Source organism: Sturnus vulgaris, chromosome 16 (genome assembly GCF_052056855.1).
Source record: "Sturnus vulgaris isolate bStuVul1 chromosome 16, bStuVul1.hap1, whole genome shotgun sequence".
Taxonomy (NCBI): domain Eukaryota; kingdom Metazoa; phylum Chordata; class Aves; order Passeriformes; family Sturnidae; genus Sturnus; species Sturnus vulgaris.
In genome coordinates this window covers 3,650,373-3,672,626 of record NC_142258.1, presented here as the reverse complement: position 1 = coordinate 3,672,626, position 22,254 = coordinate 3,650,373, and the positions used below count along the sequence as shown (strand labels likewise).

The window sequence follows — 22,254 nt, the reverse complement described above, 5'->3', positions numbered from 1 at the left end:
CTGTTGCTGAAGAAGTTTCTGGGTTCCTTGCCAGCATACTCACAAGTTAACAGCTCAGGACACTGAGAATGTAACACAGACTGAAATTCCTCACTGTTTGCTCTGGACTGTAAAATCTTACAACCCCTGCTGCTTCTCAGCTAAGCTGACACTCTCAAATAGTTTCCACACAAAATTTGATCAGTCCTAAATATTTTATTATTTTGCAGCAATAAACTTCCTCAGTTCCTTAGTATGGGAGAGTCAAAACCCACTCAGAAACAGAAACCCACGAGGCCAACATTTTTTCCCTTTGTCCCCTCCCCAGCAGTGTTGTAGCAGTTGTTAATCAGCTCCCACGAACGTGCAGATGTTGGGGAGGCAGGAGGAGATCCCAGCTGGGGGAAATCAGGGCAACCCTGTTATTCCAGGGTGGTTGGTTGTGCTTTTCACTCACTGAGCATCTGGCCTAGAGAAGGAAACTAAACACAGTCAGGTCAGCTACAGCTCTGGTGGGAGAAATAAGGGCAAGAAATCAATGTTTTCCAAGTGGGAGAAGGGAAGAAAAAAAATAGCCAAACTGTGAAGGAAAGAACTCATATTCTCCTGCTCCTGAAGAGGATATTATAAATAATGCAGTGTTGTATAAATACAGGCAGCCCTTTGCAGCTGGGAGCTTGTAATAACCCAGAGGTATCACTGTACCCATTTTGAAGATGAAAATCCTCCCGCCACAGCATTTCATGGACGAGACATTATCCTGCAAAATTGCCATAAGGTGCAGAAGTGCTTTTTTGAGGCCATTTGGCTTCAAAGTGTATCATCCTCCAGCTTCCAGCCCTTACTCTTCTTGGGATGTGTTTCCCCCACACGTTTTTGCGGCTAGGATTGGAGCATGGACATAAACATGGGAGTGGATGGGAAATCTGCCACGGTATTCGTAGCCTAAACAATACCAGAGAAAACAGATTGGCTTCCCGCCCTGCCCTGAACAGCACAAGCAGCGGCTTGACTGAATCGAGTAATCTGGGCTTTCATTACTGATCCTTTTCCTGCTATTTGTCTCTTTTGTTCCCTCTTTTTCCCTCTGCGTTTTTGCTCCAGGGTTATTTATTTTTCTCCTTGCTCCTTTTCTTTTCTGTTTGGGCTTTTTTTTTCTTTTTTTGTAAGCCTGCCTCTTGTTTTTTTTTATTATTTTTCCTCTCCTCCTCTTGCCTCACTAATTATTTTCATTTCAAACCTGCATTTCCCACAAAATCAAAAGGAACTTTATGTGAACACACGTTTTTGTTGGGTTTTTGTTCACTTCCACTGTGCTCCAGGAGTTTCTTTAGCTTTGCTGTCTTGTTTACTTAGAAATGCTGGGCACGTCCCTCCAAGCCAAGGCGGTGTGGCCGCTGACTTCCCAGACTGGTAGAAACCTTCATTAAGCAGACAATTGGCACGTTCATCACCATTTGTTAACGAGTTAGGATAATCCTAAATCAGACCAGGCTGACGTGTGAAGTCATTCTTCGAGGCTTTACAAGGCAAATTTGTTGGCAGCGCTGAAACCTGTGAAGTCTTGTGGAATCAGAGGATCAGCACCTGCCTGTGGAGGAACAAGAAAGCTGCAAACCATGGTTGCGTGACAAAAATGTGTTCAGAGGAAGAAGGGACCAACACCCGCTGTGTCACTCAAAGGTAATTCCTTGCTTTGTGCAAATTCCAAGGGATTCTGTGCACCATTTGTGCTGATGACACACCCTAGAAAAGCAGCTGGGGGAAAACCAAGGACTAGTTCTTTACCCTGAGCCTGCTTAATCTGAGTTTGTGCCCTTTGTGCCCTTCACAGAAGCTGTAGATAAGGCTAAAATGCAAGTTGGGAGAAAGAACCTGTGTAATATAGCCTGGGGCCTCATGCCAAGAGTGACAAAATACCTGACAAACACAGGTGACCTCACCACAGCCCTCCCAAATTGGGAAGGATGAATATCCCACCTGTGGTAGGAGGAAATTGAGGCACAGGCCAGCTTTGCCTGTGGGACCAAGCCTCAGTCTGTGTGGCTGCTATCAGTGTGCCCAAGTGGCCTTGACTGCAATGTCCTCAGCACAGGGCAAAGAAAACACATCCTTCTTACAAAGCAGCAGGATGAGTTATTTTTGGGTCTTTATAAATTGTCTGTTTTCCAGCACTATCATTCTTACCCTACCAGGGGAACATGACTGACCTAATTAGAGTCTAATTCCAACAGTACAAGGCTCAACTTGTAAATACAAACTTTTTCAATCTTGAGTTATTTTTTATGTATGTACAAGCACATCTGATTGGTATGAACACCCCAGAGGTGGGGAACAGGAGAGGAGCAGGGCAATGGGAGTCATCAGGGAAGCTGAACTGTGGGAAATCTGGGATAAACAAGGGTCAATTTTCAGATGTATTTGAGACTGACTTAATCTGCTGGGAGATTGTATCCTCTGGGATTAAACCTCACATAACCTGATGGAAATTCAGAAATGTTTTATCCCCCACCGTGGGGAGGACTGGCAGAGGAAGGATTCAGTATTTCAATTGTCTGTCCAGCAAAAAACATCTAGGGTGATCGATGAGGACACCTTCATTGATCCATAGCTGTCTCCACACCACAGAAGAAATTAAAAGGTGAGAGAAAGATGCTTGTTTTCAATGAAGCCCATTTCACAAAGCCAGCAAGGGTTAATCCAACCAGACAAATGCTTGGCTTTAGCTGCAATAGAGAAATCCTGTGAGGCTGCATGCTAAGCCTCCAGCCATACCTGCTTGGATTCTCAAGGACTGTGCCTGAACATGCTGGGGATGGCTCACATCCAGAAGCTGCTGATAGGGAGTCCACAATGCCAAATGACTCAAGAGCCAAACAGCTTCATCTCTGCCCTGAGCCCATACCCACAACATATCCAGAAAAAATATCTGGAACCCAGGCACTGGAGACAGAAACAATGGGCCAGACTCTGTCCTTGGGCAGCAATGTGGCTCTGAGTGCTGGGTCTGGCTGAACAGAGATCCTGGCTCTAAAATAGATTCCAGAAGACTGGATTGTTTCTAATGTGTGTCCTCGTGAGATAGGGTGGGTTTGAAGGTAAGGGGATGGTGGTAGAAAGGGCTGCATGTCATGTGTTTGGACATGGTGCCTTCAGGGTGTGTCATGATTTTTGTCTTTTTCTGGCTTGACTTCTGGTTTGGAAGTGGCTCGGCAGAAATTGAGGTCATTTCAAGTGGTGCAATGACACTTTCTGGAAAGCACTGGCTGCTTCATGCAGTGAGACTGAGCTACCAGCTGGGAGGTCTGAAAAGCCAGAGTTGTTCTCTGGTCCAATGTGAGACAGGCAAGGGGGAAGTTGTCCTTGGAGGTGCTGGTGTCCAAGCATGAGAGGGGAGTGCACACAGCACTGCCCCTGCTGTGCTTTCCAGAATTGGTTTTTTTATTTTAACACTGGCTGTGGCTTATAATTTTTCCATCCTTGCTCAGAAATTATAGAGGAGTGTAAGGGAGATGGGTTTCAGCTGTCGATGCTTCAGGAGCATTCAGCAGCATCACTGGATGAAAGGAGCAGCGTGGTCTTTTTGCTCTGCAGAGGTCTCAGAAATACCCAGGCATGAAGCACTGTGTGGTTTTGGGCTTGGTGAGAGGGAAGGCAGAAGCTGGTGCCAGCCCTTGGTCTATCCTGGCTGCTGGAGCTCTTTGAGGATGTCATACATCTGGTGCTTTCCCATTTAGTCCTTTCAAGAGGCTCATTTGAGAGCAAGGTTTGTAAGGAAGAGCCAGGAATAAACAGCTCATGAGAGCTGTTTGTGGGATGAGAGGAAAATAAGGAAAATAAGAGAATTGTTAAAGATGGGACAGTCAGTGAATAAAAGCCTGGTTATTAATGGGGCTGACATTTTGCTATGGCTGTTAGAAAGACTGTGTGTGTTACAACATGGCTTTTCCCATAGTGTATGAAGGAAAGGAAAACCTTTGGATCTGTAACACAGCAGCTAAGGAGACATTATCTTGCAAATAAGATAATAAGCATTATCTTATTTGCAAGAGAATGTCTCATTCTCTCTAACAGAGTGCCTGAGATGCAGGGGAGCATTTGTCTCCTGGGGATGGCCTACCACCAGTGCTCTGCACTCCTGCAGGACTTCTCTCCCCTTAGCCTTGTTCAGTCCCAATAAGCAGACAGTAAAATCCCCTCTCCTTCAGGGGCGACCCTCTAGATAAAATTTTTGTTTCTCTCTCTGTCAGAGCTTTTAGAAACTGAAGTTCTGCATGAGGTTTAACCTCATCCTCTGTGCCCCATCAGTTCAGTCACTGCTCTTCCAGTTGGTCTAAGTTATATTGTCCCATTTTTACTGGTAATTGCAGCCAGTTATCACAGTTCATGCCTCCTTCTGTTTGTGTTAGCCATGGTGACCATTGGCTTTTGAATCCCCATATATCTCAGTTCTTGGCCACCTGTTCCCTCCCAGCTCAGAGGAGTGCAGGGCACAGCAGAAGGGCTCTGGGGTGGCTGACACAAACAAAGGAAGAGTACCCAGTGCATGAAAGCACTCTGCCACTGCAGAGAGGAGTGGTAGATAATGTGTGAGTCACTATTGAACTGGGATTGTTGCCAGGGTGGCACAGCAAGGACAAACATGCCAGGAACCACCACAGTGTGAGGGATCACATGGTGGCCAGAGGATGAGCGTGGGAGGGCAGGGCCAGGGCTTCAGTGCTGCCCAGGACCATCACAGAACACCCTGCCATGGGGGAAGAGAGTCACACTCAGTTACTCGTCCTCTCCCCAGGGCATAAGAATAAATAGTCTTTTAATAGCACTGTGAACATCACCAGGGCTCCAGAAAGCCTTTTTAGAGTCCTTGGGATTTGTTATTAATGGGGAAAGCAGTGGCACTGTGTTGGTGTCAGTAAGAAGGGCGATGTCAGAGAGGCTGAGGACACGTGTGCTCACGACCCAGAGGAGGACATTCCTTTTGGACCACTCTGGGCCCTTTATAGGTGCAGGTCTCTAACCCTGGAAACATCACAAGGGCTGTGAACCAGCTCTGCCTTCTAATATATAACTGTGCCTGTAGACCAGCACATCAGAGAGGTCACTGGCATTGATGTGTCTCCTACCAGAGGGGTTTAGCAGCTCTCTTGAAGACATCTCCTATTAATAAGTTATTGCTCGAAATAGGAGGGGGTGAAGGGGGAGAAGTGACAGTTTTGTGAAGAGGTGAATTAGAAGAAGCATTGATGTCAACTTGCAGGCTGCTGCTGCTGCTATTTTTCACTTGTTTTACCACATCCGCTGCACGAGTGCAGTGGGGAGCACTCATCACTCCCCCTTCCATACCACAAAACATACCAAGATGTTTTTGCTGCATCACCAGCCTTGGATATACAAGACTTGTGTAGTCCAAACCTGAGCAATTTTCTTCCATTCTCTCAGAGAAAGTGCTAGGATACCATAGCAGCCCCTCACCTGCAGACCTGTTGTGCAATTTGCTTGCCCACAATGCTAAACCCCTTTAAATGTTGCCAGAAAAATGATCTGGAGAGCCTTTCCCTCTGCTTTATTCCTCCTGGGTGCCATTTCAGTGATATTCACATTAGAAAAATAGTCTCAGTAAGTACAGAATATATCACCACATTTGGTCTAAAGAGCTGCATAAGGATAAAAGCATCACTTTAATACTTGTGATTTGTATAAAATTATCTGACAGTGAGTGTTCAGAATGGCCCCACCTGCAGCTCTGAGTCATGGCAGCAATTTGGATTGGGAGGTGGACATTTTATCAACTATGATTTTCTCAAATCTAGGGAGATGGAGAGACACAGCACTTCAAGAGACCTGCAAAAAAACCAAACCAAAAGTCAGATAAATAAGGAGTTTGCAGAGGTTCACCAGCCACACCGGGAACCATATCTCAAAATCAGTAAATTGCTCGCACTCAACCTGTTTTGGACAAATCAGTAATTTTCTTGTATGCAAAGATGCTGCACAGTTTATTCACATATTCTGGGGGCTAGCTAACATCCTTGTTCTCCTCTGAAGTCTTTGTTTCAGTTTCTGTGTGAGAGAGGAGAAAATACTGAACACAAACTCACTTCCCACTGAGAAATCACAACAGCTGTTAAAAGTTATTGGAAAACCAAAGGGTTTGTGCAAGGGAAGAAATGCAGCTAATCCCAGCCTGGCAGTTACTGCTCCAGCACCTGGTTTCTCCTCCTGCCTCTCACTGCTGTTCTTTATGTCCTTTATGTATGGGACCTATCAAGGAGAAGAACCAGCCTTTGGATGCAGGAGAAAGAATAACTCCCTGAGTACAGTTGCTTCAAGGTGTCTTAAATGGGGCAGATCTCATAAAATGGAGAATAAAGTTGATGTCACAGCACGCTGCTACAGCCCAGCTCTTCAGAGCAGCCTGGAGAAGCAGGAATCAGGGATGTGCCTCCATAAAATGGTTAATTGATTACTGCCAGCGAATGATTATGTGAATCATTGAGCACATCGTGGCTGTGCAGTGCTGGAGATGTCTGAGACACTGACCTACCAAAACTGGCAGTGCTGCTGCTCAGCTCTTCTGCCTAAGTGTGGAGGTGACTGCTGAGCCCACTGGCAGCTCAGCACACGCTGCGTGTGTTTTATGAGGCAACAGAAATGTCTGGGCAGAGGCAAAATCCACTACTTGCCTGCAGGCAGAGCCGCATGAGATATCACTGGCAGGTAATTGCAGAAGCACTTGGGTTTCCTTAAGGCTGAGCACGCCAAAGGCAGGGGAGCAATGTCTGATGCAGGTGAGTGTGATGTGCACGTAGGGTCCATGTGGGTCTACTGGTGTCTTCAGTGAACACAGAGAAGGGGACAGTGCTGGACAGAGGGAGAGATTTGTGGCCCTTCCCAGTGTGATAGGGACAAAGGACACCACGTCCTGACCCATCCCACACACACCCACCAGCACGGGGCGTTTGCATTCGCTGGAACTAAACTGTGGATGCTCCACTGTGTCCCCGTAAACGTAATGCACTTCCCATTTCTCTGACAGAGAGCAGCCAGCCCCGTGTCTGTGTCTGTGTCTGAGGGGGAAACTGAGCTGCCTAAAGCCGAATGTCATCATCTCGTGAACCCTGAGGGCAGAGAGAGGGCAGAGGGGCTGCGGGGATCCATCCCCAGGTGACATCGCTGGGGAGTGCCAGTCCCGGCCCCCGGCACCTCCTGCCCACACGGCCCGGCCCTGCCGGCTCCCTCGGGCTCGCAGGTCACCGAACCAGGCAGAAATCCACCGGCATAAGGGCGATTACAAGTCATGCTGCCACAGGATTGCATCCTTCGGAGGATCTGCCTGAGAGCAGCGAGCGCCTTTCAGCCTGGGCAGGTGTTTGTTCTCCTCCAGCCCCTTCCCTCCCGGACCCTAAACAGGAGATAGGAGATACAGGGCCTGCCCCATGGGGGTGGGAGAGGAGGCACAAGGGGACACCCCCGGGGTTGGGACACACGGGACACACGAGCAGCTCCCTGTCCCTGCAGAGGCAGCACGAGGAGCTCGGGGCGCTGCCGCCCTTTGCTCCGCTCATTTGTGCAAACCGTCCTTTCAGCAATTTCCAGCCCTAGGGGAGCGGGGACCCGCACCTCGATCCCGCAGAGCCCCGATCCCGGGGCCGGGCCCTGAGGCTCGGAGCGGGCGCGGAAGCGCCGCCTCCCTCACGTCATGGCGGGCACGGGCCAGGCCGGGCTGGGCCGGGCAGGACCGGGGCGGTGGCAGAAGCGGGCGGACAGCGGGCACCATGCAGCTCCTGCCCAGCCTCTCCCCTGTCACCTGGCTGCTCCTCATCGCCTGCCTGTGCCTCGTGGCCCTGTAAGTAGAGGCCGTTCTCCTGGAGAACAGCCCGGTGTCAGCGGGGTTCGAGTTCATGAATTAGCGCTGAAAACACCGGGGACACAACCGGGGGCTGCTCAGGGCGGCTGCGGGAAGGAGCGAGCTGAGCTGGGCTGGGCTGGGCTGGGCTGGGCTGGGCAGGGAGGAAAATTGAAGGAAATCCTTGATTTTTTACATTTCTTTTTTAGCTTTTCCCAAGAAGGAAACTTAAACTTCCGTGTGTTTAAAGACAGCAGCGCCCGTGGCGTCCTTGGGCTGTGCCAGCTGGGAGCAGCGCAGGGCAATGCCGGAGCTGCTGCCAGCAGAACCCCCCGATTAAGTAGTTCTGTTGGCCGAACTTCGGCTTATGTGGCTCAGGGGAGCTGTACTGAGCTATACAGGCAAAAACTTAATTTTGCTGTGGTAATTTATGTCCCTGCCGTGCCACCTGAGCATCGCAGGAGGTCTTTGCAAAGACAAACACAAGGGCAGGCCTCAGCTTCAGAACTCAGTCGCTCCGAGATATCTCCTGAGTCACCTGAGCCGCAGTTGTCTGAGCTGGGCAACCAAATGAGGCCCTGAGTAAAGCCCTGAAGTACCCAGGTACACTGATTTGCTTAGGCTGGGCTGCAGCTCCTTTCAGCCCTCGAGTTCCATCAAAATGTACCCCAAGTGATCCTGCATTTATTGCAAAGAGTATCCTCAGCAGGGCTGCTGCTGGTCCATAATTTCAGCTTTCCCTGAGTGACAGAAACCGGTTGTTTAAGCAGTTCCCTGTGCTCAGGAAGAAGTATCTTCTGTTTTCATTGCATAAGTGCTTCTCACATGCTCTTTACTTGGCAGCTATGGGATATGGCCCTACCAGACCTTCAAGAAGCTGGGCATTCCTGGCCCACGGCCTCTGCCATTTGTGGGAACTTTCCTGGAGTACCAGCATGTGAGTACCAGCAGCTGCTGCTCTGTAGTGCCTTAAATCCTTCTTGTGGCTGGTGCTGTTTTCCCCACTCTTTGGGCAAGTCTTTCCGTTGTCCTTGATTCCGTCAGATGAAAAGTATCCTTTTAGGTGGGAAGCTCTTTGGTCACATGGAGAACATAAAAAGTTCAGGCTGACCTGAATGAGGTGTGCTGTATTTTAAAACTACTTTGTAATTTAAATTTTTAGTTTCTCCCTGTGTTTCTACCTGCTCTCGAGCCGGTGAAGTTCTTTTGGAAACAGAAAACAAATTACTGGAGACATTCCTAAGACTGCTGTTTTCTGGGAACTGCATGTTTCTTTGCCCTTTTTATCATCAGCATGAAGAGGCTGAATTAGCCCCAGAAATGCTTCATTCAACCACTTACGCTTGGGCCAGCCTGAGACTAAGCCAGACAAATACATTTTTAAATAAAACTCAAACATTATCAAGCTACCAAACCTCATCAAATAATAAGGCAGTAGCTTGTAAACAAGGGTTTACATCATGCCTGCTGCCTCTTACTAATGGTTTAGTGAGCCTTATGTGTCCTGTAAGTTTCATCATTACATGAAATATCGGTTAAAACCCTAATGGAAACAAAGTAAAAATGTGTGTTCAGTTCAGTAACTGCAGCGGAAGATCATATGAGGACAAGGTAGCAGCAGCTCTAACTTGTTGAGCTGAAGGTGAAAGGACACCCTGGGATCCAGTTCTGCCTCCTAACTCTGCTCACTAAAACTTTGTACTCTGTCATACCTTGTCTTCATTACATTTTTAGAACAGGTTGGCTGGGGGAAGTTGAAAGTATCTTTTTTGAATTTTTTTAAAATCTCTGCTCTCTTTTTTCTCTCCAATGCAAATGTCCCCTAAGCATCCATGTGATGTTTAAGAGGACCATGCACCTCCCAACCTCAACCTCTGCCACTTACAATGGGGCCGTGGGATGCACTGTGCTGCCAGCTGTGGCCTGCTTTGATCACTTTTCACTGGCAAACTGTTCATTTCTCCTTTCTTCTTTTCCAGGGAGTCCACAATTTTGATCAGAAATGCTTTGAAAAGTATGGAAAAATCTGGGGGTGAGTTTCTGCAGGATGGAACTACCAGTTTGGAGTGCTCCACAGCCCCAGAATAGAATGGGAGAAGTTGCATTGATGTTATGTTCCTCAGCACTCTAATTCCAGCAGTGAGAGCCTGGGAGAATCGAGTTTTACCACTGGGAAAGTCTCCACCCATCTCTCCAAGGCTTTTCTCCTGCTGGGATTTCAGTGTGGTGTGGGGCTGGGATGGTGATGGCCAGTTTGTGGGGTCATTTCTTTGCATAAGCTTTGAAAATCACCTCCACTACTTGGTGTCAAACTGAGCCTCCTGCCTTTGAAGCTGCTCTTCTGTGTGTCTGGAGCAGAAAGCAAGCTGCAGGCTGCCACAGTGTTTTTCATCTTGCTCCCTGCTTCTCCCAGAGCTGGGGCACAAGCTACCTTTCAACCTGCTTCCCTGCTCCCTGCACAGTGCTTGTTTTGTACAAGGGCCTTTTATTATGCTTCTACTGAGAACCTCTCAAACCGAAACCAAATTGCTCTGCAAAAAAAAAAAAAATCCTGGGAGGCTTCATAAAACCTGGTGCATTTTTTTTTTCGAAAGATTAAATGTTCACAGGCTTCTTGAAGATGGCAGCTTTCCTCAGCTGTGGCTCAGGGCTCCCTGCCCTTTAGCCCACACCATGACTTTTAAGTTTTTCTGTCTCTGTTGATTGGAAAATGGAGGAGACAGATGAGTTTTACACCTTTCAGTGCCTTGTAGGCCAGGCAGGAAATCTCCTTCCTCCACAGGTGGATTGTTTGGTGTGGATTTCTTGTCTCCAGCCATCAGTAGTGGAAACAACTCAGACAGCCCAAGTGCAGGGGATCAGCATAGCTGCAAAAAGCTGCCTTTTATCTAAACCCACACAGCTTTGGCAACTCTTCAGTACCACAATAATTGCTAGAAATGCTCATGCTGCCCATGTTTGTCACTTTCGTTCCCTTTCTCCTCTTCTACTACATAATAAACAGGTTTCAGCCTCATCCTTCCAGCTGTTTTGTCAGAGGGCCCAAACCCTTTGTGCCATGGCTCTGACCATAGACAGAGCAGGCTGCTTTTGCTCCAGCTGACCATGAAGGATGGACTGACTGTGGATTTCTCTTGGCTTAGGTTTTATGATGGCAGGCAGCCTGTGCTGGCTGTTTTGGACCCCATCCTCATCAAAAACATCCTGGTGAAAGAGTGCTACAACATTTTTACTAATCGCCGGGTAAGTACTTAGTCCCACGCTTTGCTGTTCAGTACAGAGCACATGCAACAAGAAAGAAGGAGTTTCTTCTTGGTTTCAGTTCTTCTCTAAGCCCTTCAGCAAGTACTGCTGTGTGATGTGCCCCAGTTTATTGATGGTACCAACATCAAAAGTCTGCTAGGGAAGTGTAGGGGCCACTCTGACTGGGACATTGGCCCATCAGCCTGGATGTGCCCTAGGCCCTGATGTCATTTATGACTCTTACACTTATGTTTCCATTTCTGTTGTTTGCTGGTTGAACTATTGCTGACATGACTTCAGGGGCCGAGTCAGCTCTCCGTGGAAGGTTTTTCTTTGCATTTCTGTCACATGGAAAGGGGCTGTAAACCTTCACCTGTGTCCTGTTCCCCTGTGCAGAACTTTCGTCTGAACGGGATCCTCTCGTCAGCCCTCAACGTGGCTGAAGATGAGCAGTGGAGAAGGATTCGTACAGTGCTGTCTCCAGCCTTCACCAGTGGGAAGCTGAAGGAGGTAAAGCACAGGCCACTGGTACTTTACATCCATAACTGGAGGAGAACTGAGCTGTTTGTGAGTGCAGACCTTCCCCTTAAATAGGGAAATCGTCCTGTTTGCCTGGACCACATCCATGAGCACCTGTGTTGTTGCTACCATTCAGCAATGCAGTGTCTGTCTGCCTTCCTGGGGAGGGAGTCAGGAGAACAGGCTGGGGGATCAAAGAGCACACGAGGCATTGCAAGCTGAGGCTGTTGGCCCTATGGCCTGTATATCCATCCTGCTAAACACATCACTCACACAAGGCTTGTCCATTTTCCATGCTCCCAGGAGCCATGTTCACTTCCAGCTGGAGTGGATGCTAAGCTGGAGTGGGCACTGGGTGTGGATTTTTGGAGGAGAGCCTTGCTCAGTCCTAGTCAGCTCTCTGAACAGGTTGTTAAGATGAGAAAAAGCAATGCCTGTGGCCTGGAAATGAGACCTTGCCCTTCCTCCCCAAGCCAGGTGTGGCAAGTGGCAGTGTGGCCCAGCCTTGTTTGGTGGCAGCAAAAGAGTCAACAGTGCTTTCTACTTTGGTTTGCATTTCAGATGTTCCCTATCATTAATCACTATGGTGAAAAACTAGTGCAAAACATTGAGAAGAAAGTGGCTAATGATGAGTTCGTGACTGCAAAGGAGTGAGTAACTTTGTGAGGCTGACAGGAAAGGGTTTGTATTCAGTGTGGGGAAGGGGTTGTTCATGGAGAGCCTTTTCCATGCTGCAGCATGGATCCCTTGTCAGCTATGGAAGCCATAGTCCACAAAATGTCCACAGCAGTCGTGGCATGGCATGTTCTCAGTGGTGGGCTTGCTGTGCTCTGCTCTGCTCAAATGGCAGAGCTGTGCCCTTTCCCCATTTCATTTTACTGTGGATGCATTTTGAGGTAGGAAGCATTTCCCAGAGTTTTTCTAGAAGCTGCACAAGCTGCTGTGGTATTTTGGGTGTCATTTTTGCAATCTCTTTTTACAGATGAAAATCAGAATATAGTTGTTGTTACTCTAGACTGAAGTTCAGTGCTTTCAAACTACAGCTTAGGTTTTTGAAGCTGAGAAAAGTTGGGGGAATGAATGCAGTGGGGAAACTTCAAAAATAAAATCGTGGCTATTGCCAGATAAGGACAGACCTACTACGTTAGGACTGTGCATTAAGAGAGATTCCCTCTAACAAGGATTGTTTCTAGATGAGCTCTTATTTACTGCTGTGGTTGGGTTCATCTCATTCACTTTCTCTTCTTCTCTACTCAGCATTTTTGGAGCTTACAGCATGGATGTGGTGACCAGCACTTCTTTCAGTGTCAATATTGACTCCATGAGCAACCCCAATGACCCCTTTGTCATCAACATTAAGAAATTTCTCCAATTCAGTTTCCTAAGTCCTGTGTTCTTACTCTTAGGTATGACAAACCTCATCTCATATAGCCCTGAATTGATGTCAAAGGTCCTGCATTTTCTGGTAGCTCCCTTAGTAGCTTTGAGTCCTTTTTGCCATATGGGAGATGCTCAACGCTTGCAGGATTGGATTTACAGTCTCAGATCTGTAAAAATATTTCCCCGAGGAGACCACAGCCAGGATTTGTACAGCCCATGTGGATCTTGGCAGCATCCTCCTATGAGGAGAGGCCTGTTTGCAGATATGGTGGAGAGCTGCTCTATCACAGAGAGCTGCACTTAGCATGGTATTGTGGTCAAAAAGTAATATATGGAGGATGTTCTCAAGTGCTGTTGCATCCCAGCCATGGTTAGGTAAAAAGAGATGGAGGCAACAAAAAGCGTCAAGGTCCAGATGTACTACTCCTTTCTACGTTTTGTGCCAGTTTTGATTTTCTCAGGGCCCCTTTGAGCTCAGGTGTTGGTCTGTTCTTTCCTTTTAGTGTTGTTCCCCTTTGTTATCCCTGTGCTGGAGAGGATGAAGGTGACTCTGTTACCCTCAGACGTCATGGAGTTCTTCAAGAATGTCTTCACAAAAATGAAGAAGGAACGGGAAAAGGGCAGCAGCACGGTGAGTCCAGCCTAGGGGGCCTCTTCTCTTCGAGAAAAATCCTGAGTGCAGGTGGAACCTGGTGGCATCTTCAGAAGCTGTGGTGTGTCACCTTTTCTCCAAACCCAAGATAAACAAGAACCACGCCCTGCCTGGGTGTCCAAGTGGAGAAAGTGTCTGTGTTCCTGGAGGGTCTGTAGTTCAGACCTCATCATGTACTGAAGCCATGAGCTGTGAGTGGAGCAGGTGTCTCAGCAAGGGACTTGTGCTGGACAAGGTTTGCCTCCTCCCCACCCACGTCTCTGCCTCTGTTTCTCCCCAGGACCGGGTGGATTTCCTGCAGCTCATGATTGAATCACAGAACACACATGATGGCTCCAGGTCTGCTGAGACCAACTTGGAAAAAAGTATGTCTTGAGATGTGCCCTCCTCTCAGCAGAAAGCAGTTCCTTATCCATATAAAAGGGAAGCAGGGAGAGGATATTAGTCATTAATCCCATGAAAGATTCAAGGTCTCAGCAGTGGGGCCATAATGATGTTTATCAAAGGTCAGCCGTAGTTTTATTATATCTCATTACCTGGGATAATTTCTGGGGTGTGTTTGTGCAACAAAGAACAAAAAGAGTGAGTATCTCCATACCCCCATTTCTTACTTTGTTGTCTCTGAAGGCCAGTAATATTGGCTGTAGATCAAAAAGCACACAAAGCACATATGCTGTGTGTACCTTGCTCACCTGTGAGCTCATCACTGTTCCCTATCCCAGGTAAACTGTAAGAAGATAGTCCTGGTCTGTGCACTCAAGGCAGGATGCTTTTAAACTTTTGAGGTGCCAGGACAGGGTATTTATAGGACACACTGCACTGCACTGCATCCTACACCCCTGTGTGATACCAGAGGGTAAGCTGGATGTTTCCTTTACCAACTGTTACACAGCTAGGAGTAGCATTTCCTACATTGATGACAGGGATCCTGAATTCCCAAGGGTTAATTACTGTAATTCTCAGGTTCTTGTATGTGCTTCTATGCCTTTTTTCAGCATTAAGTGATGAGGAGGTTCTGGCCCAGGCTCTTATCTTTGTCTTTGCTGGTTATGAGACCACCAGCTCCACCCTCAGCTACATAGCCTACAACCTGGCTACTCACCCTGACGTGCAGCAGCGACTCCAGGACGAGGTCGATACACACCTGCCCAACAAGGTAAAGGAGAGAGGGAAGATGCTGGGCTTGTTCCCACCTGCCTTGCTAACCTAGGCTGGAAACAGAGTGGCAGAGGTGCTGGCACTGAGATTCCCCCTTCCCTGGAAGCACTGGGGGGCTGTAGGGGTGGCAGTTGCAGTGCTGTGTTCTCAGTCCCCCCATTCCTCTCCCAGGCCTCTCCCACGTACAGCGCCATCACTCAGATGGAGTACTTGGATATGGTGGTGAACGAATCCATCCGCCTCTACCCTGTTGGGGGCCGGCTCGAGAGGGTCTGCAAGAAGACAGTGGAGCTCAATGGAGTGACTATTCCAGAGGGAATGGCGGTCCTGATCCCAGCCTTTGTGCTGCACCGCGACCCGCAGTACTGGCCAGAGCCAGATGAGTTCAGGCCAGAGAGGTGAGGGCCACGTGGGGGAATTGCTGCATGCTCAACCTCAGCCCTGGGAGTGGAAATGGCAGCAAAAGTGGGGAATGCGTGATTATAACATTTAAATTAGGCATTTATCATTGTCTGACATCTAGTCCCAGCATTAGCGTGAGGGGAGTTTTATGATCTACATCCATAAACTGTGCATGGAATTTAATTAACTGCATTGAAGGGAGCAACAGTGAGAGCAGCTCCCAGCAGCTGTAACACTGAGGGGTTTATGGCCAGATATTAAAGCAAGAGCCATTGGGTGACTGGCACTATGCCCTGCAAATCAGCAGTGGAAGGGCAAAGATGGGTAGGAAATAAAACTCAATTTTTAACTCAAGTTATGAAGCAATCTTTGCTTAGGAGCTCTGACAGACCCTGCAAAATGAGGCAATAGCCCAAGGCAGACCTGGGATACCATGAGCCTGGTAATCTTCAGGTGGTCACCAAGCCATTGAGACTTGGTCCAGAGAGAGCAGGAGCTGAAATACGCCTGGAAACTAATCCTGGTGTGGGGATGTGGTGACCTTTGAGACAAAACATGGTAGTGGTATCAGGCAGAAGCAGCTATGATGCCTGTGGTCACCTTGTGTTGGATTTAGAAGGAAACACCCAAATGGGAGTACTCTGGCAATGGGCCAGGCTACACCAGTTGCTCCAGTAGGCACATCCTTAATGGGTAGCTGGTCAGGAACTCTTTAGGGCTCACTTGCCTTGCTGAGAGTTCATCAGAGGGATGTGCTGGTGTCTCAGTAGTGAGACACTTCACTTCTGACTTAGCATGGCTGAGGTTTGTACCTCATGCACTGGGAATGAAAAGCTTTCTGACATAAAAACCAACTGATCACTAAGAAGTATTACTGAAAATGCTCAGTGGCAAATTTCTCTGTGAAGCTGATTGTTCTTCCCTGTTTTTCATGATGAGGCAAGGAATGGGGCTGGCATGTCTCAAAAGCAGCCCTGCCTTTAGTCACGCAGGGGGAGAACATCTTTGTGTTCACTCGGTCCTTTGATCTACAGGGAAGCTGTGGAGCTGTAGACCTGTGTGGTTTAGGGTTTGAAATCTGGCTTCAGTTTTGGAGCTGAGAGGGAGTTCTGAGAAAAGAGTAGTTATGAAATCCATTAGCATATTTCAGGTATTCCCAAGACACCCAATGCTCCTGGATTTGCACAACCAAATCTGAGCAATAGGATGAAAGTAGAGGCATAACACATCTATTGAGATAGAAATAAGGGACTTAGCTTCTAATATGCACAGAAACACAAAAAGCTTTTCCCTTCCCAGACAACTCATCACTTCAGTTTTGGAAGCTGACACATCGTGGAACAGAGTGGCTCGAGCTAACTTGTTTTTTTCTGTTGTTATAATCAGGTTCAGTAAAGAGAACAAAGAAAGTATTGACCCCTACACCTTCCTGCCATTCGGGGCTGGCCCCAGGAACTGCATAGGGATGAGGTTTGCTCTCCTCGTCGTGAAGGTGGCTGTGGTTGTCCTGTTGCAGAACTTCTCATTCAGACCCTGCAAAGACACACCGGTGAGGATGGGTGGTGATGTGTCTCATTATATGCCCCTTACTCCCTTTGAGATGGTCCTACTATTGCATAATAATTGTTTAAATCTTCTCAGTTAATTTTAAGGGGTTCACCACAAGTTATTTACGCTTTTTTAAAAAAGCTTCTACAGAAGTGTATTTCATGTTAGTGGGATGTTTAGGCTGAAATCCCTGAGGTCCTGTGCCTATGTTTGGGTGCTCCTAAATTGTGGGGTGCTCTCCCCTGCAGTGCACTATTGGTCAGTTTGACCCTGCTTAGAAAGACCCTGCTCCAGAAAGCAGGAAAAGAATATATCCCAGCCTGTGCCAAAGCTGTGGTTTGCAACACAAATATGGCTGTTCTCTGTGGGACATCCCAAGACACCAAAATTCATCTCTTATGGGCCAGGGAAGTCCCTAAAGGGTACCAATTTTCAAGCAAGCACAATCTGGGTTAAGTTTGAATTGGTGACCCTCTCCCTCTTTGGGGCTATGCAGGATCCCAGCAGGCTTTGGTTTTGCCCAGGATGCCAGTGAATGCTGCATACAGTACTGATGGGATGGGCCTTGCTGGGTTGGGAGTGTTTGACATGAAATAAATGCAGGAGCTGTTGGAAATGATGTGTCAGTCCAGCCCTGCTGAGAGCATGGCAGCTCCTGTGCCTCAGGCAGGCAGCACCACGGTGCTTCCAGCCTGACCCAGCTCCCTGCACTCATTGCTGCAAAAGGCTGTTGATGAGGAGAGCTTGGGAAATCAGAGTAGAGGGGGCAACAAGTCACTCAAAGGACGTTTGTTGTAAGAAACAGAAAAGTCCTTATTAAATTATTACTTGGCACGAGTGCTCAGCTGGAATCTCTGCAGATTCAGATTGCAGCTCAACTAGTAACCTGGAGGTGAAAGACTGTAATAGTCCATTAACAATGCAGTGACCTATCCACCCTCCCCCAAGTCTAATGACATTTTTCTAGTCCTCTGCAATCCATAAAATTGATTCTTTTTATAACCGCCTTTAATTAAAAGGAGACAAGTTAAATATGTATTGTATTATTGGTGCCCATAGGTTTATGGGGCTCTTTCAGCCCTTTTTTCTACAGAAGGTGTCATGCACATCAGATCGGAGTGGGAGGGAAAATTTCATGCTGGAACATCCCTTTGGAACATGTATATGGAAGCTGCAGCCTCCTCTCACTGCTCCACTGATGGCACACTGGGCTCCAAGCCATGTTGCTTAAATTTCGTGAAACAAAGCTTACTGGGATATGGGGAATGAATGTGTCCTGTTGGGCTGGGGGAGTGTCACCCTAGTCCTGATGGGGAGAGAGCTTTAAATGTTGTTTCTAATGAGAGTCCCAGCTCACCCCATGGAAACTTTTCATGTTGAGGATCTTTTGCTTTGCTACTCGGTCTGAGCAGTGATTTTAGTTTTGCTCTTCCTGGAGAGCTTACTGTTCCTCCAGCTCCCATTATGATCTAGCTGCCCTTAGTACTGACACACTTCTGCATTAAACAAAATGGCACTGCATGCCCCCATTTAGCTGCAGCACCCTGGGTGGGGTTTGGCTGCTCTTCCCTTGATCAGTGCACTGAGCTCTTTGTACCACACCACGTGAAAGCCAGAACTCACCAACCAGTTCTTCCAAGAGCTGAGGGCTGTTAAAGACCTGCTGGTGGCCGCTTTGCATGAGCAATAGTGATGGTCCTGCTGTAAGTACACCTGTGAGCTGGGAAATGCATTGAAAACAAGTGGTAGCTGGGATGTGTGAGAGCTTAGGGCTCCTTTTGTCCTGTCTGTCCTTTCTCCCAGCTGACGTGGCTGTTCCGTTGTTTTTTATCTCCTGCTCAAGATCCCACTGGTCCTGGACTCAAAAGGTTTTATGCAGCCAAAGCAGCCCATTGTCCTGAAGATGGTCCCCAGAGCCCAGGCTGACCTGAAGAAGTGAAGGAAGCAGGAACAGAGCAAGAGACTGTTATTTAATGGTGCCTCCTCCAGCTCTTGAGAGGAGACCAGGTTAATGTGTGTGCTGTAGGAGTGTCAGGGGGGCAGTCCCCCCCTCATTTCATGGGGGTTTGGCCCAGCATAATTACATGAGCATTATCCTAATGAACATGGGCCCCAGGTCCTGCTGTCCCCAATCACAATAGACATTTTGCACGACCATTTGCACTCGAGTTATTTGGGCATTTTTTTCTCTCTCTCTGAAGAGGCACTTTTCTAAGCAATTTGATTCCAGACACTGTCAGTCTCTTCTGGCAGTGTAATTTAAATCAAGATAGGGAGAGCAAATTGCACATAGTTAAGTAATGCTGCCATTGCTCCTGTTCCCACTACCTGCTGGGTGACTCTCTGTGTCTTCTGGTTTTATTCTCCTGGGAATTCAGAGTTGTTCAGGGCTTCTTTCCTCAGCTCTGTGCTGTGACCCTGACAAGTATTAAAATGGTCATGTCCTTACAGGACTGAATGCCTGCAGCAGATTTTCTGATGCTGATTTATTTAGATCTTGGTATGATTTTAGATGGCTTTTGTGTAATTCCAAGTGAGATGAGTTAACTGGAGGAGCCCAGAGAGAAGCAGTTACCCCTAAGAACTGGAGATTTGCAGAATGAGAGAGAAGTGTCCCACATGTGTTTCCTGATTGCTTATTTTATCGTGGGCATGCAGCCACCTGCCATGGGAGGGATTGTCAATACAGGCACCATCCATACTGCTATCATGACACCTTTTAGTTTGATATATATTAGGCCACTGTAAGACCAATTTAACTAAATTAATAATTATGCAGGGTGCAGCACTAAGAGCCTTCAGACGTCCTGGGCAATCCTGTCTGGAAGAAAGGTGCCTTTGCCTATTGAGAGCTTCAAAATCTTGCCAAACTTTGTAATTTTTGTACGGACTAGACTTTCATATTATTCCTCAAAAAACTGCTGCTGGAATGCTAACTGCAGTAAAAAGTTCTCTTGCCTTTTCTGTGCCCAGTTGATGCCAGTCTCTGCTGCTGTGCCTTCTCCATACACAATTGACTCCATCTGATCTCATAAGCCTTTGGCCAGGTGATGAAAACTTTTTATCCTGGATGCATCCCTGTGGGTACCATAAATCCTAAGAGCTGCTCCTGGAGGTGCGGAGTTAAAGGTACAACAGCCCAAAAGGAAGGGCTGAGCAGAGTCATTGAGGGTGTGAAGTGATTCCTATTGCAAAAGGAACTTTATTCACTACATAACAGTTTTTGTATTTCTTTTATATTGTTTTGTATAGAGGTAGATAGATTAGACCTATGTTATTATATATTCTTTTCATACTTATTTTCTATATTTTTTAGGAATTGAGTAGAAAACCTCAGAAGGGATATAATAACCTTTCTGCAGCAAATTAAATTCCCCAGTGAAAGACACCCTTGACTGGAAGTGTAGGGGAGGAGTGAGGCTGCTTCTCTAGAGAGTCATCAATGAGCTGGGTGAGAGGGTTAGAAAATTCCCAGCAGCTCAGGCAGCCATGGCTTGTCCGTCTGCCCTTGTCACCTGCAGCACTGCAACTTCCTTCTGCCCCCAATGTCCCAAAGTGACAATCCATCTTTGTTTTCAGCTGTTGCTGTCCTCTTTTCCAAAGTCAAGGCAGGGTGTTTGTGACAGCACATGGACTAAATGTACAGGCAGTCAGACCCCTGGAGGACAAACAGCTGAAAAGTGCCTGTACCATCACAGTGGTTCATAAAAAAGGGCACGGAAAATCCTCAGGTCTCTGCCTTGAGAAGTGACCAAGAGAATGAGGGTGACAAAGTCACCTGCAGTGTCACAGGGATGAATTAATGGCCTTGCTGGGGCAAAGGCCAGAGCTTGCCTGGTGGCAGTGAGAGAAGGGTTTTGCCTCCTCACCCCACGCCCGTGTTGGAATTAAATCACACAGAAATGTCAACACTACGGGAAAACATCCTTCAGGATAATCTCTCTCACAAAGCTGCTTAACATTTTGGAAATACACAGTTCACTTGGAGGTGTCAAAGGGTTTCAGCCCCTCTCATGTCTGTTCAAAGGCATCTTCATCTGCTGCACCCTATGCCAAGGGAGTGAGGGAGCAGAGCTGGGCTGAGAGTGCTGCTGTACCTGCAGAGACATGGACACAGCTCTGCCTCATCCCCCAGCACCTGGTGGGCTTCTGCAAAGGGACAAAACTGGGTTCTGTCACATCTCATCTTTGTTTTGCTGAATTTTGTGCTTAAGAGCAGGAAGCACACATCTGTATGGGTTCCTAAGTGTACCAGTGGGAGGTTTGCCAGCAGATTGGCTTTAAGGAGTGGTTTGGGTGGGATCTTGCAGTGGGGAAATGCTTGGACACTGAGTTTTCCAGCAGGATCAGGACCTGGGATGCTGTTTCTTGGGTTTATTTGGTTTATTCCAGACTGAGCAGCTGTCTGAGAGATGTTTGGTGTCAACCATTTCTGGTCAGATTTCCAGAGGTAACAAGCAAGCACCACTCCCCCATATCCAAGGGAAATGGAGCTGTGCTCTTCCACAGCCCTGTGCCTCAGTTTACCTGCTCTTATAATTTTCTAAAAATTTACTCTTAGGCAATAGTGAAATTTGATGTGTCCACCTTTTGCCATGCTTTGATTCAGATTTCAGCAAGGTCCCAGAGTGAACAAATGAGTTTCCTTTTGGAGGGCACTAAAGCAGAAGTATTTCAGGAGCTCCCCTAATATACTCCAGCTGCTGACAGCTTGAAGCAAGTCCTCCACTCCCTCTAAAAAGCATCCAGATGACTATAGGGCTCTCAGCATGAACTCCTCTGCTCTGCATATCCTCCTGCTATAGCACAGCACTGCTTCCCAGAGCAAACAGGCTCCAGCTCAGCACCAGCTCCTTCTGGAGGACAGTCCCACCTCAAGTGGCATCACTCCAATCTGGTCCCACTCATTTCTGCTGCAGTTGTTTTGGCTCCTTCCAAGGGAGAGCACTAATTTGCACTTCACAGGGTGCTCCCTCTCTGAAGTGCTCTCACCATGGGCTCCCTGTGTACTCCAGTGCTCCTGGGGCCAGGCCTGGGTGGACTAATCATGCCAGCCACAATTTACAAGAAACCTGGAGCTTTCCTGACCCTGGCTTGCATAGAGGTTGTCTATATTATTGCTGCTGGTGCTGTACTGTACCTGCTGCTGAGGAGAGACAGGCCTCCAGACACCCGTATTGAATGCTCAATTCGGTTAAAATCGATGAGATAATCAGCCCACAGAGTCTGCCCAAAGGTCAGGAAGCAGTGATTTTTTCCTCCAGCAGCTTTGGTCCTGAGTTCTTGTTTCGGTGTGAAGATTGCAAGCCAAAGCACTTCAGCAGGTAGGTTATCAAAGGGTTATGAGTGCTGGTAGTTAGCTGACAGGCTGCTGGAACAAGGGCCTAACAAGGGCTCCTAAAACAGGCAGGTAAGTTTTGGCAGTGCTTGTTTCTCTAAAATGAGCAGGAGATGGTGCAGAGCAGGCTGGTGTCCTGCAAGGCAAAATGCAAAGAGCCTTGAAGATGAACCCACCAATGTGGAG

At 47.6% G+C, this 22,254-nt stretch overlaps 1 protein-coding gene across 2 annotated transcripts; it reads left to right on the top strand.

Moving 5' to 3' along the window:
* Window positions 1–1,465: 1,465 nt before the first annotated feature.
* LOC106849722 (cytochrome P450 3A29-like) lies at window positions 1,466–19,702 on the top strand. 2 transcript variants are annotated; one of them, XM_088174292.1, is made up of 13 exons: window positions 1,466–1,662; window positions 8,672–8,765; window positions 9,808–9,860; window positions 10,972–11,071; window positions 11,468–11,581; window positions 12,152–12,240; window positions 12,848–12,996; window positions 13,474–13,601; window positions 13,903–13,987; window positions 14,618–14,778; window positions 14,952–15,178; window positions 16,569–16,731; window positions 18,574–19,702. In XM_088174292.1, the coding sequence occupies exons 1-13, from the start codon at window positions 1,616–1,618 to the stop codon at window positions 18,667–18,669; spliced, it is 1,506 nt and encodes a 501-aa protein (XP_088030418.1). In that variant the 5' UTR covers window positions 1,466–1,615; the 3' UTR covers window positions 18,670–19,702. The 2 variants fall into 2 exon arrangements, with proteins under 2 accessions (XP_088030418.1, XP_014725997.1); XM_014870511.2 differs by lacking the exon at window positions 1,466–1,662 and adding an exon at window positions 7,713–7,828.
* The last annotated feature ends 2,552 nt before the right edge of the window (window positions 19,703–22,254 follow it).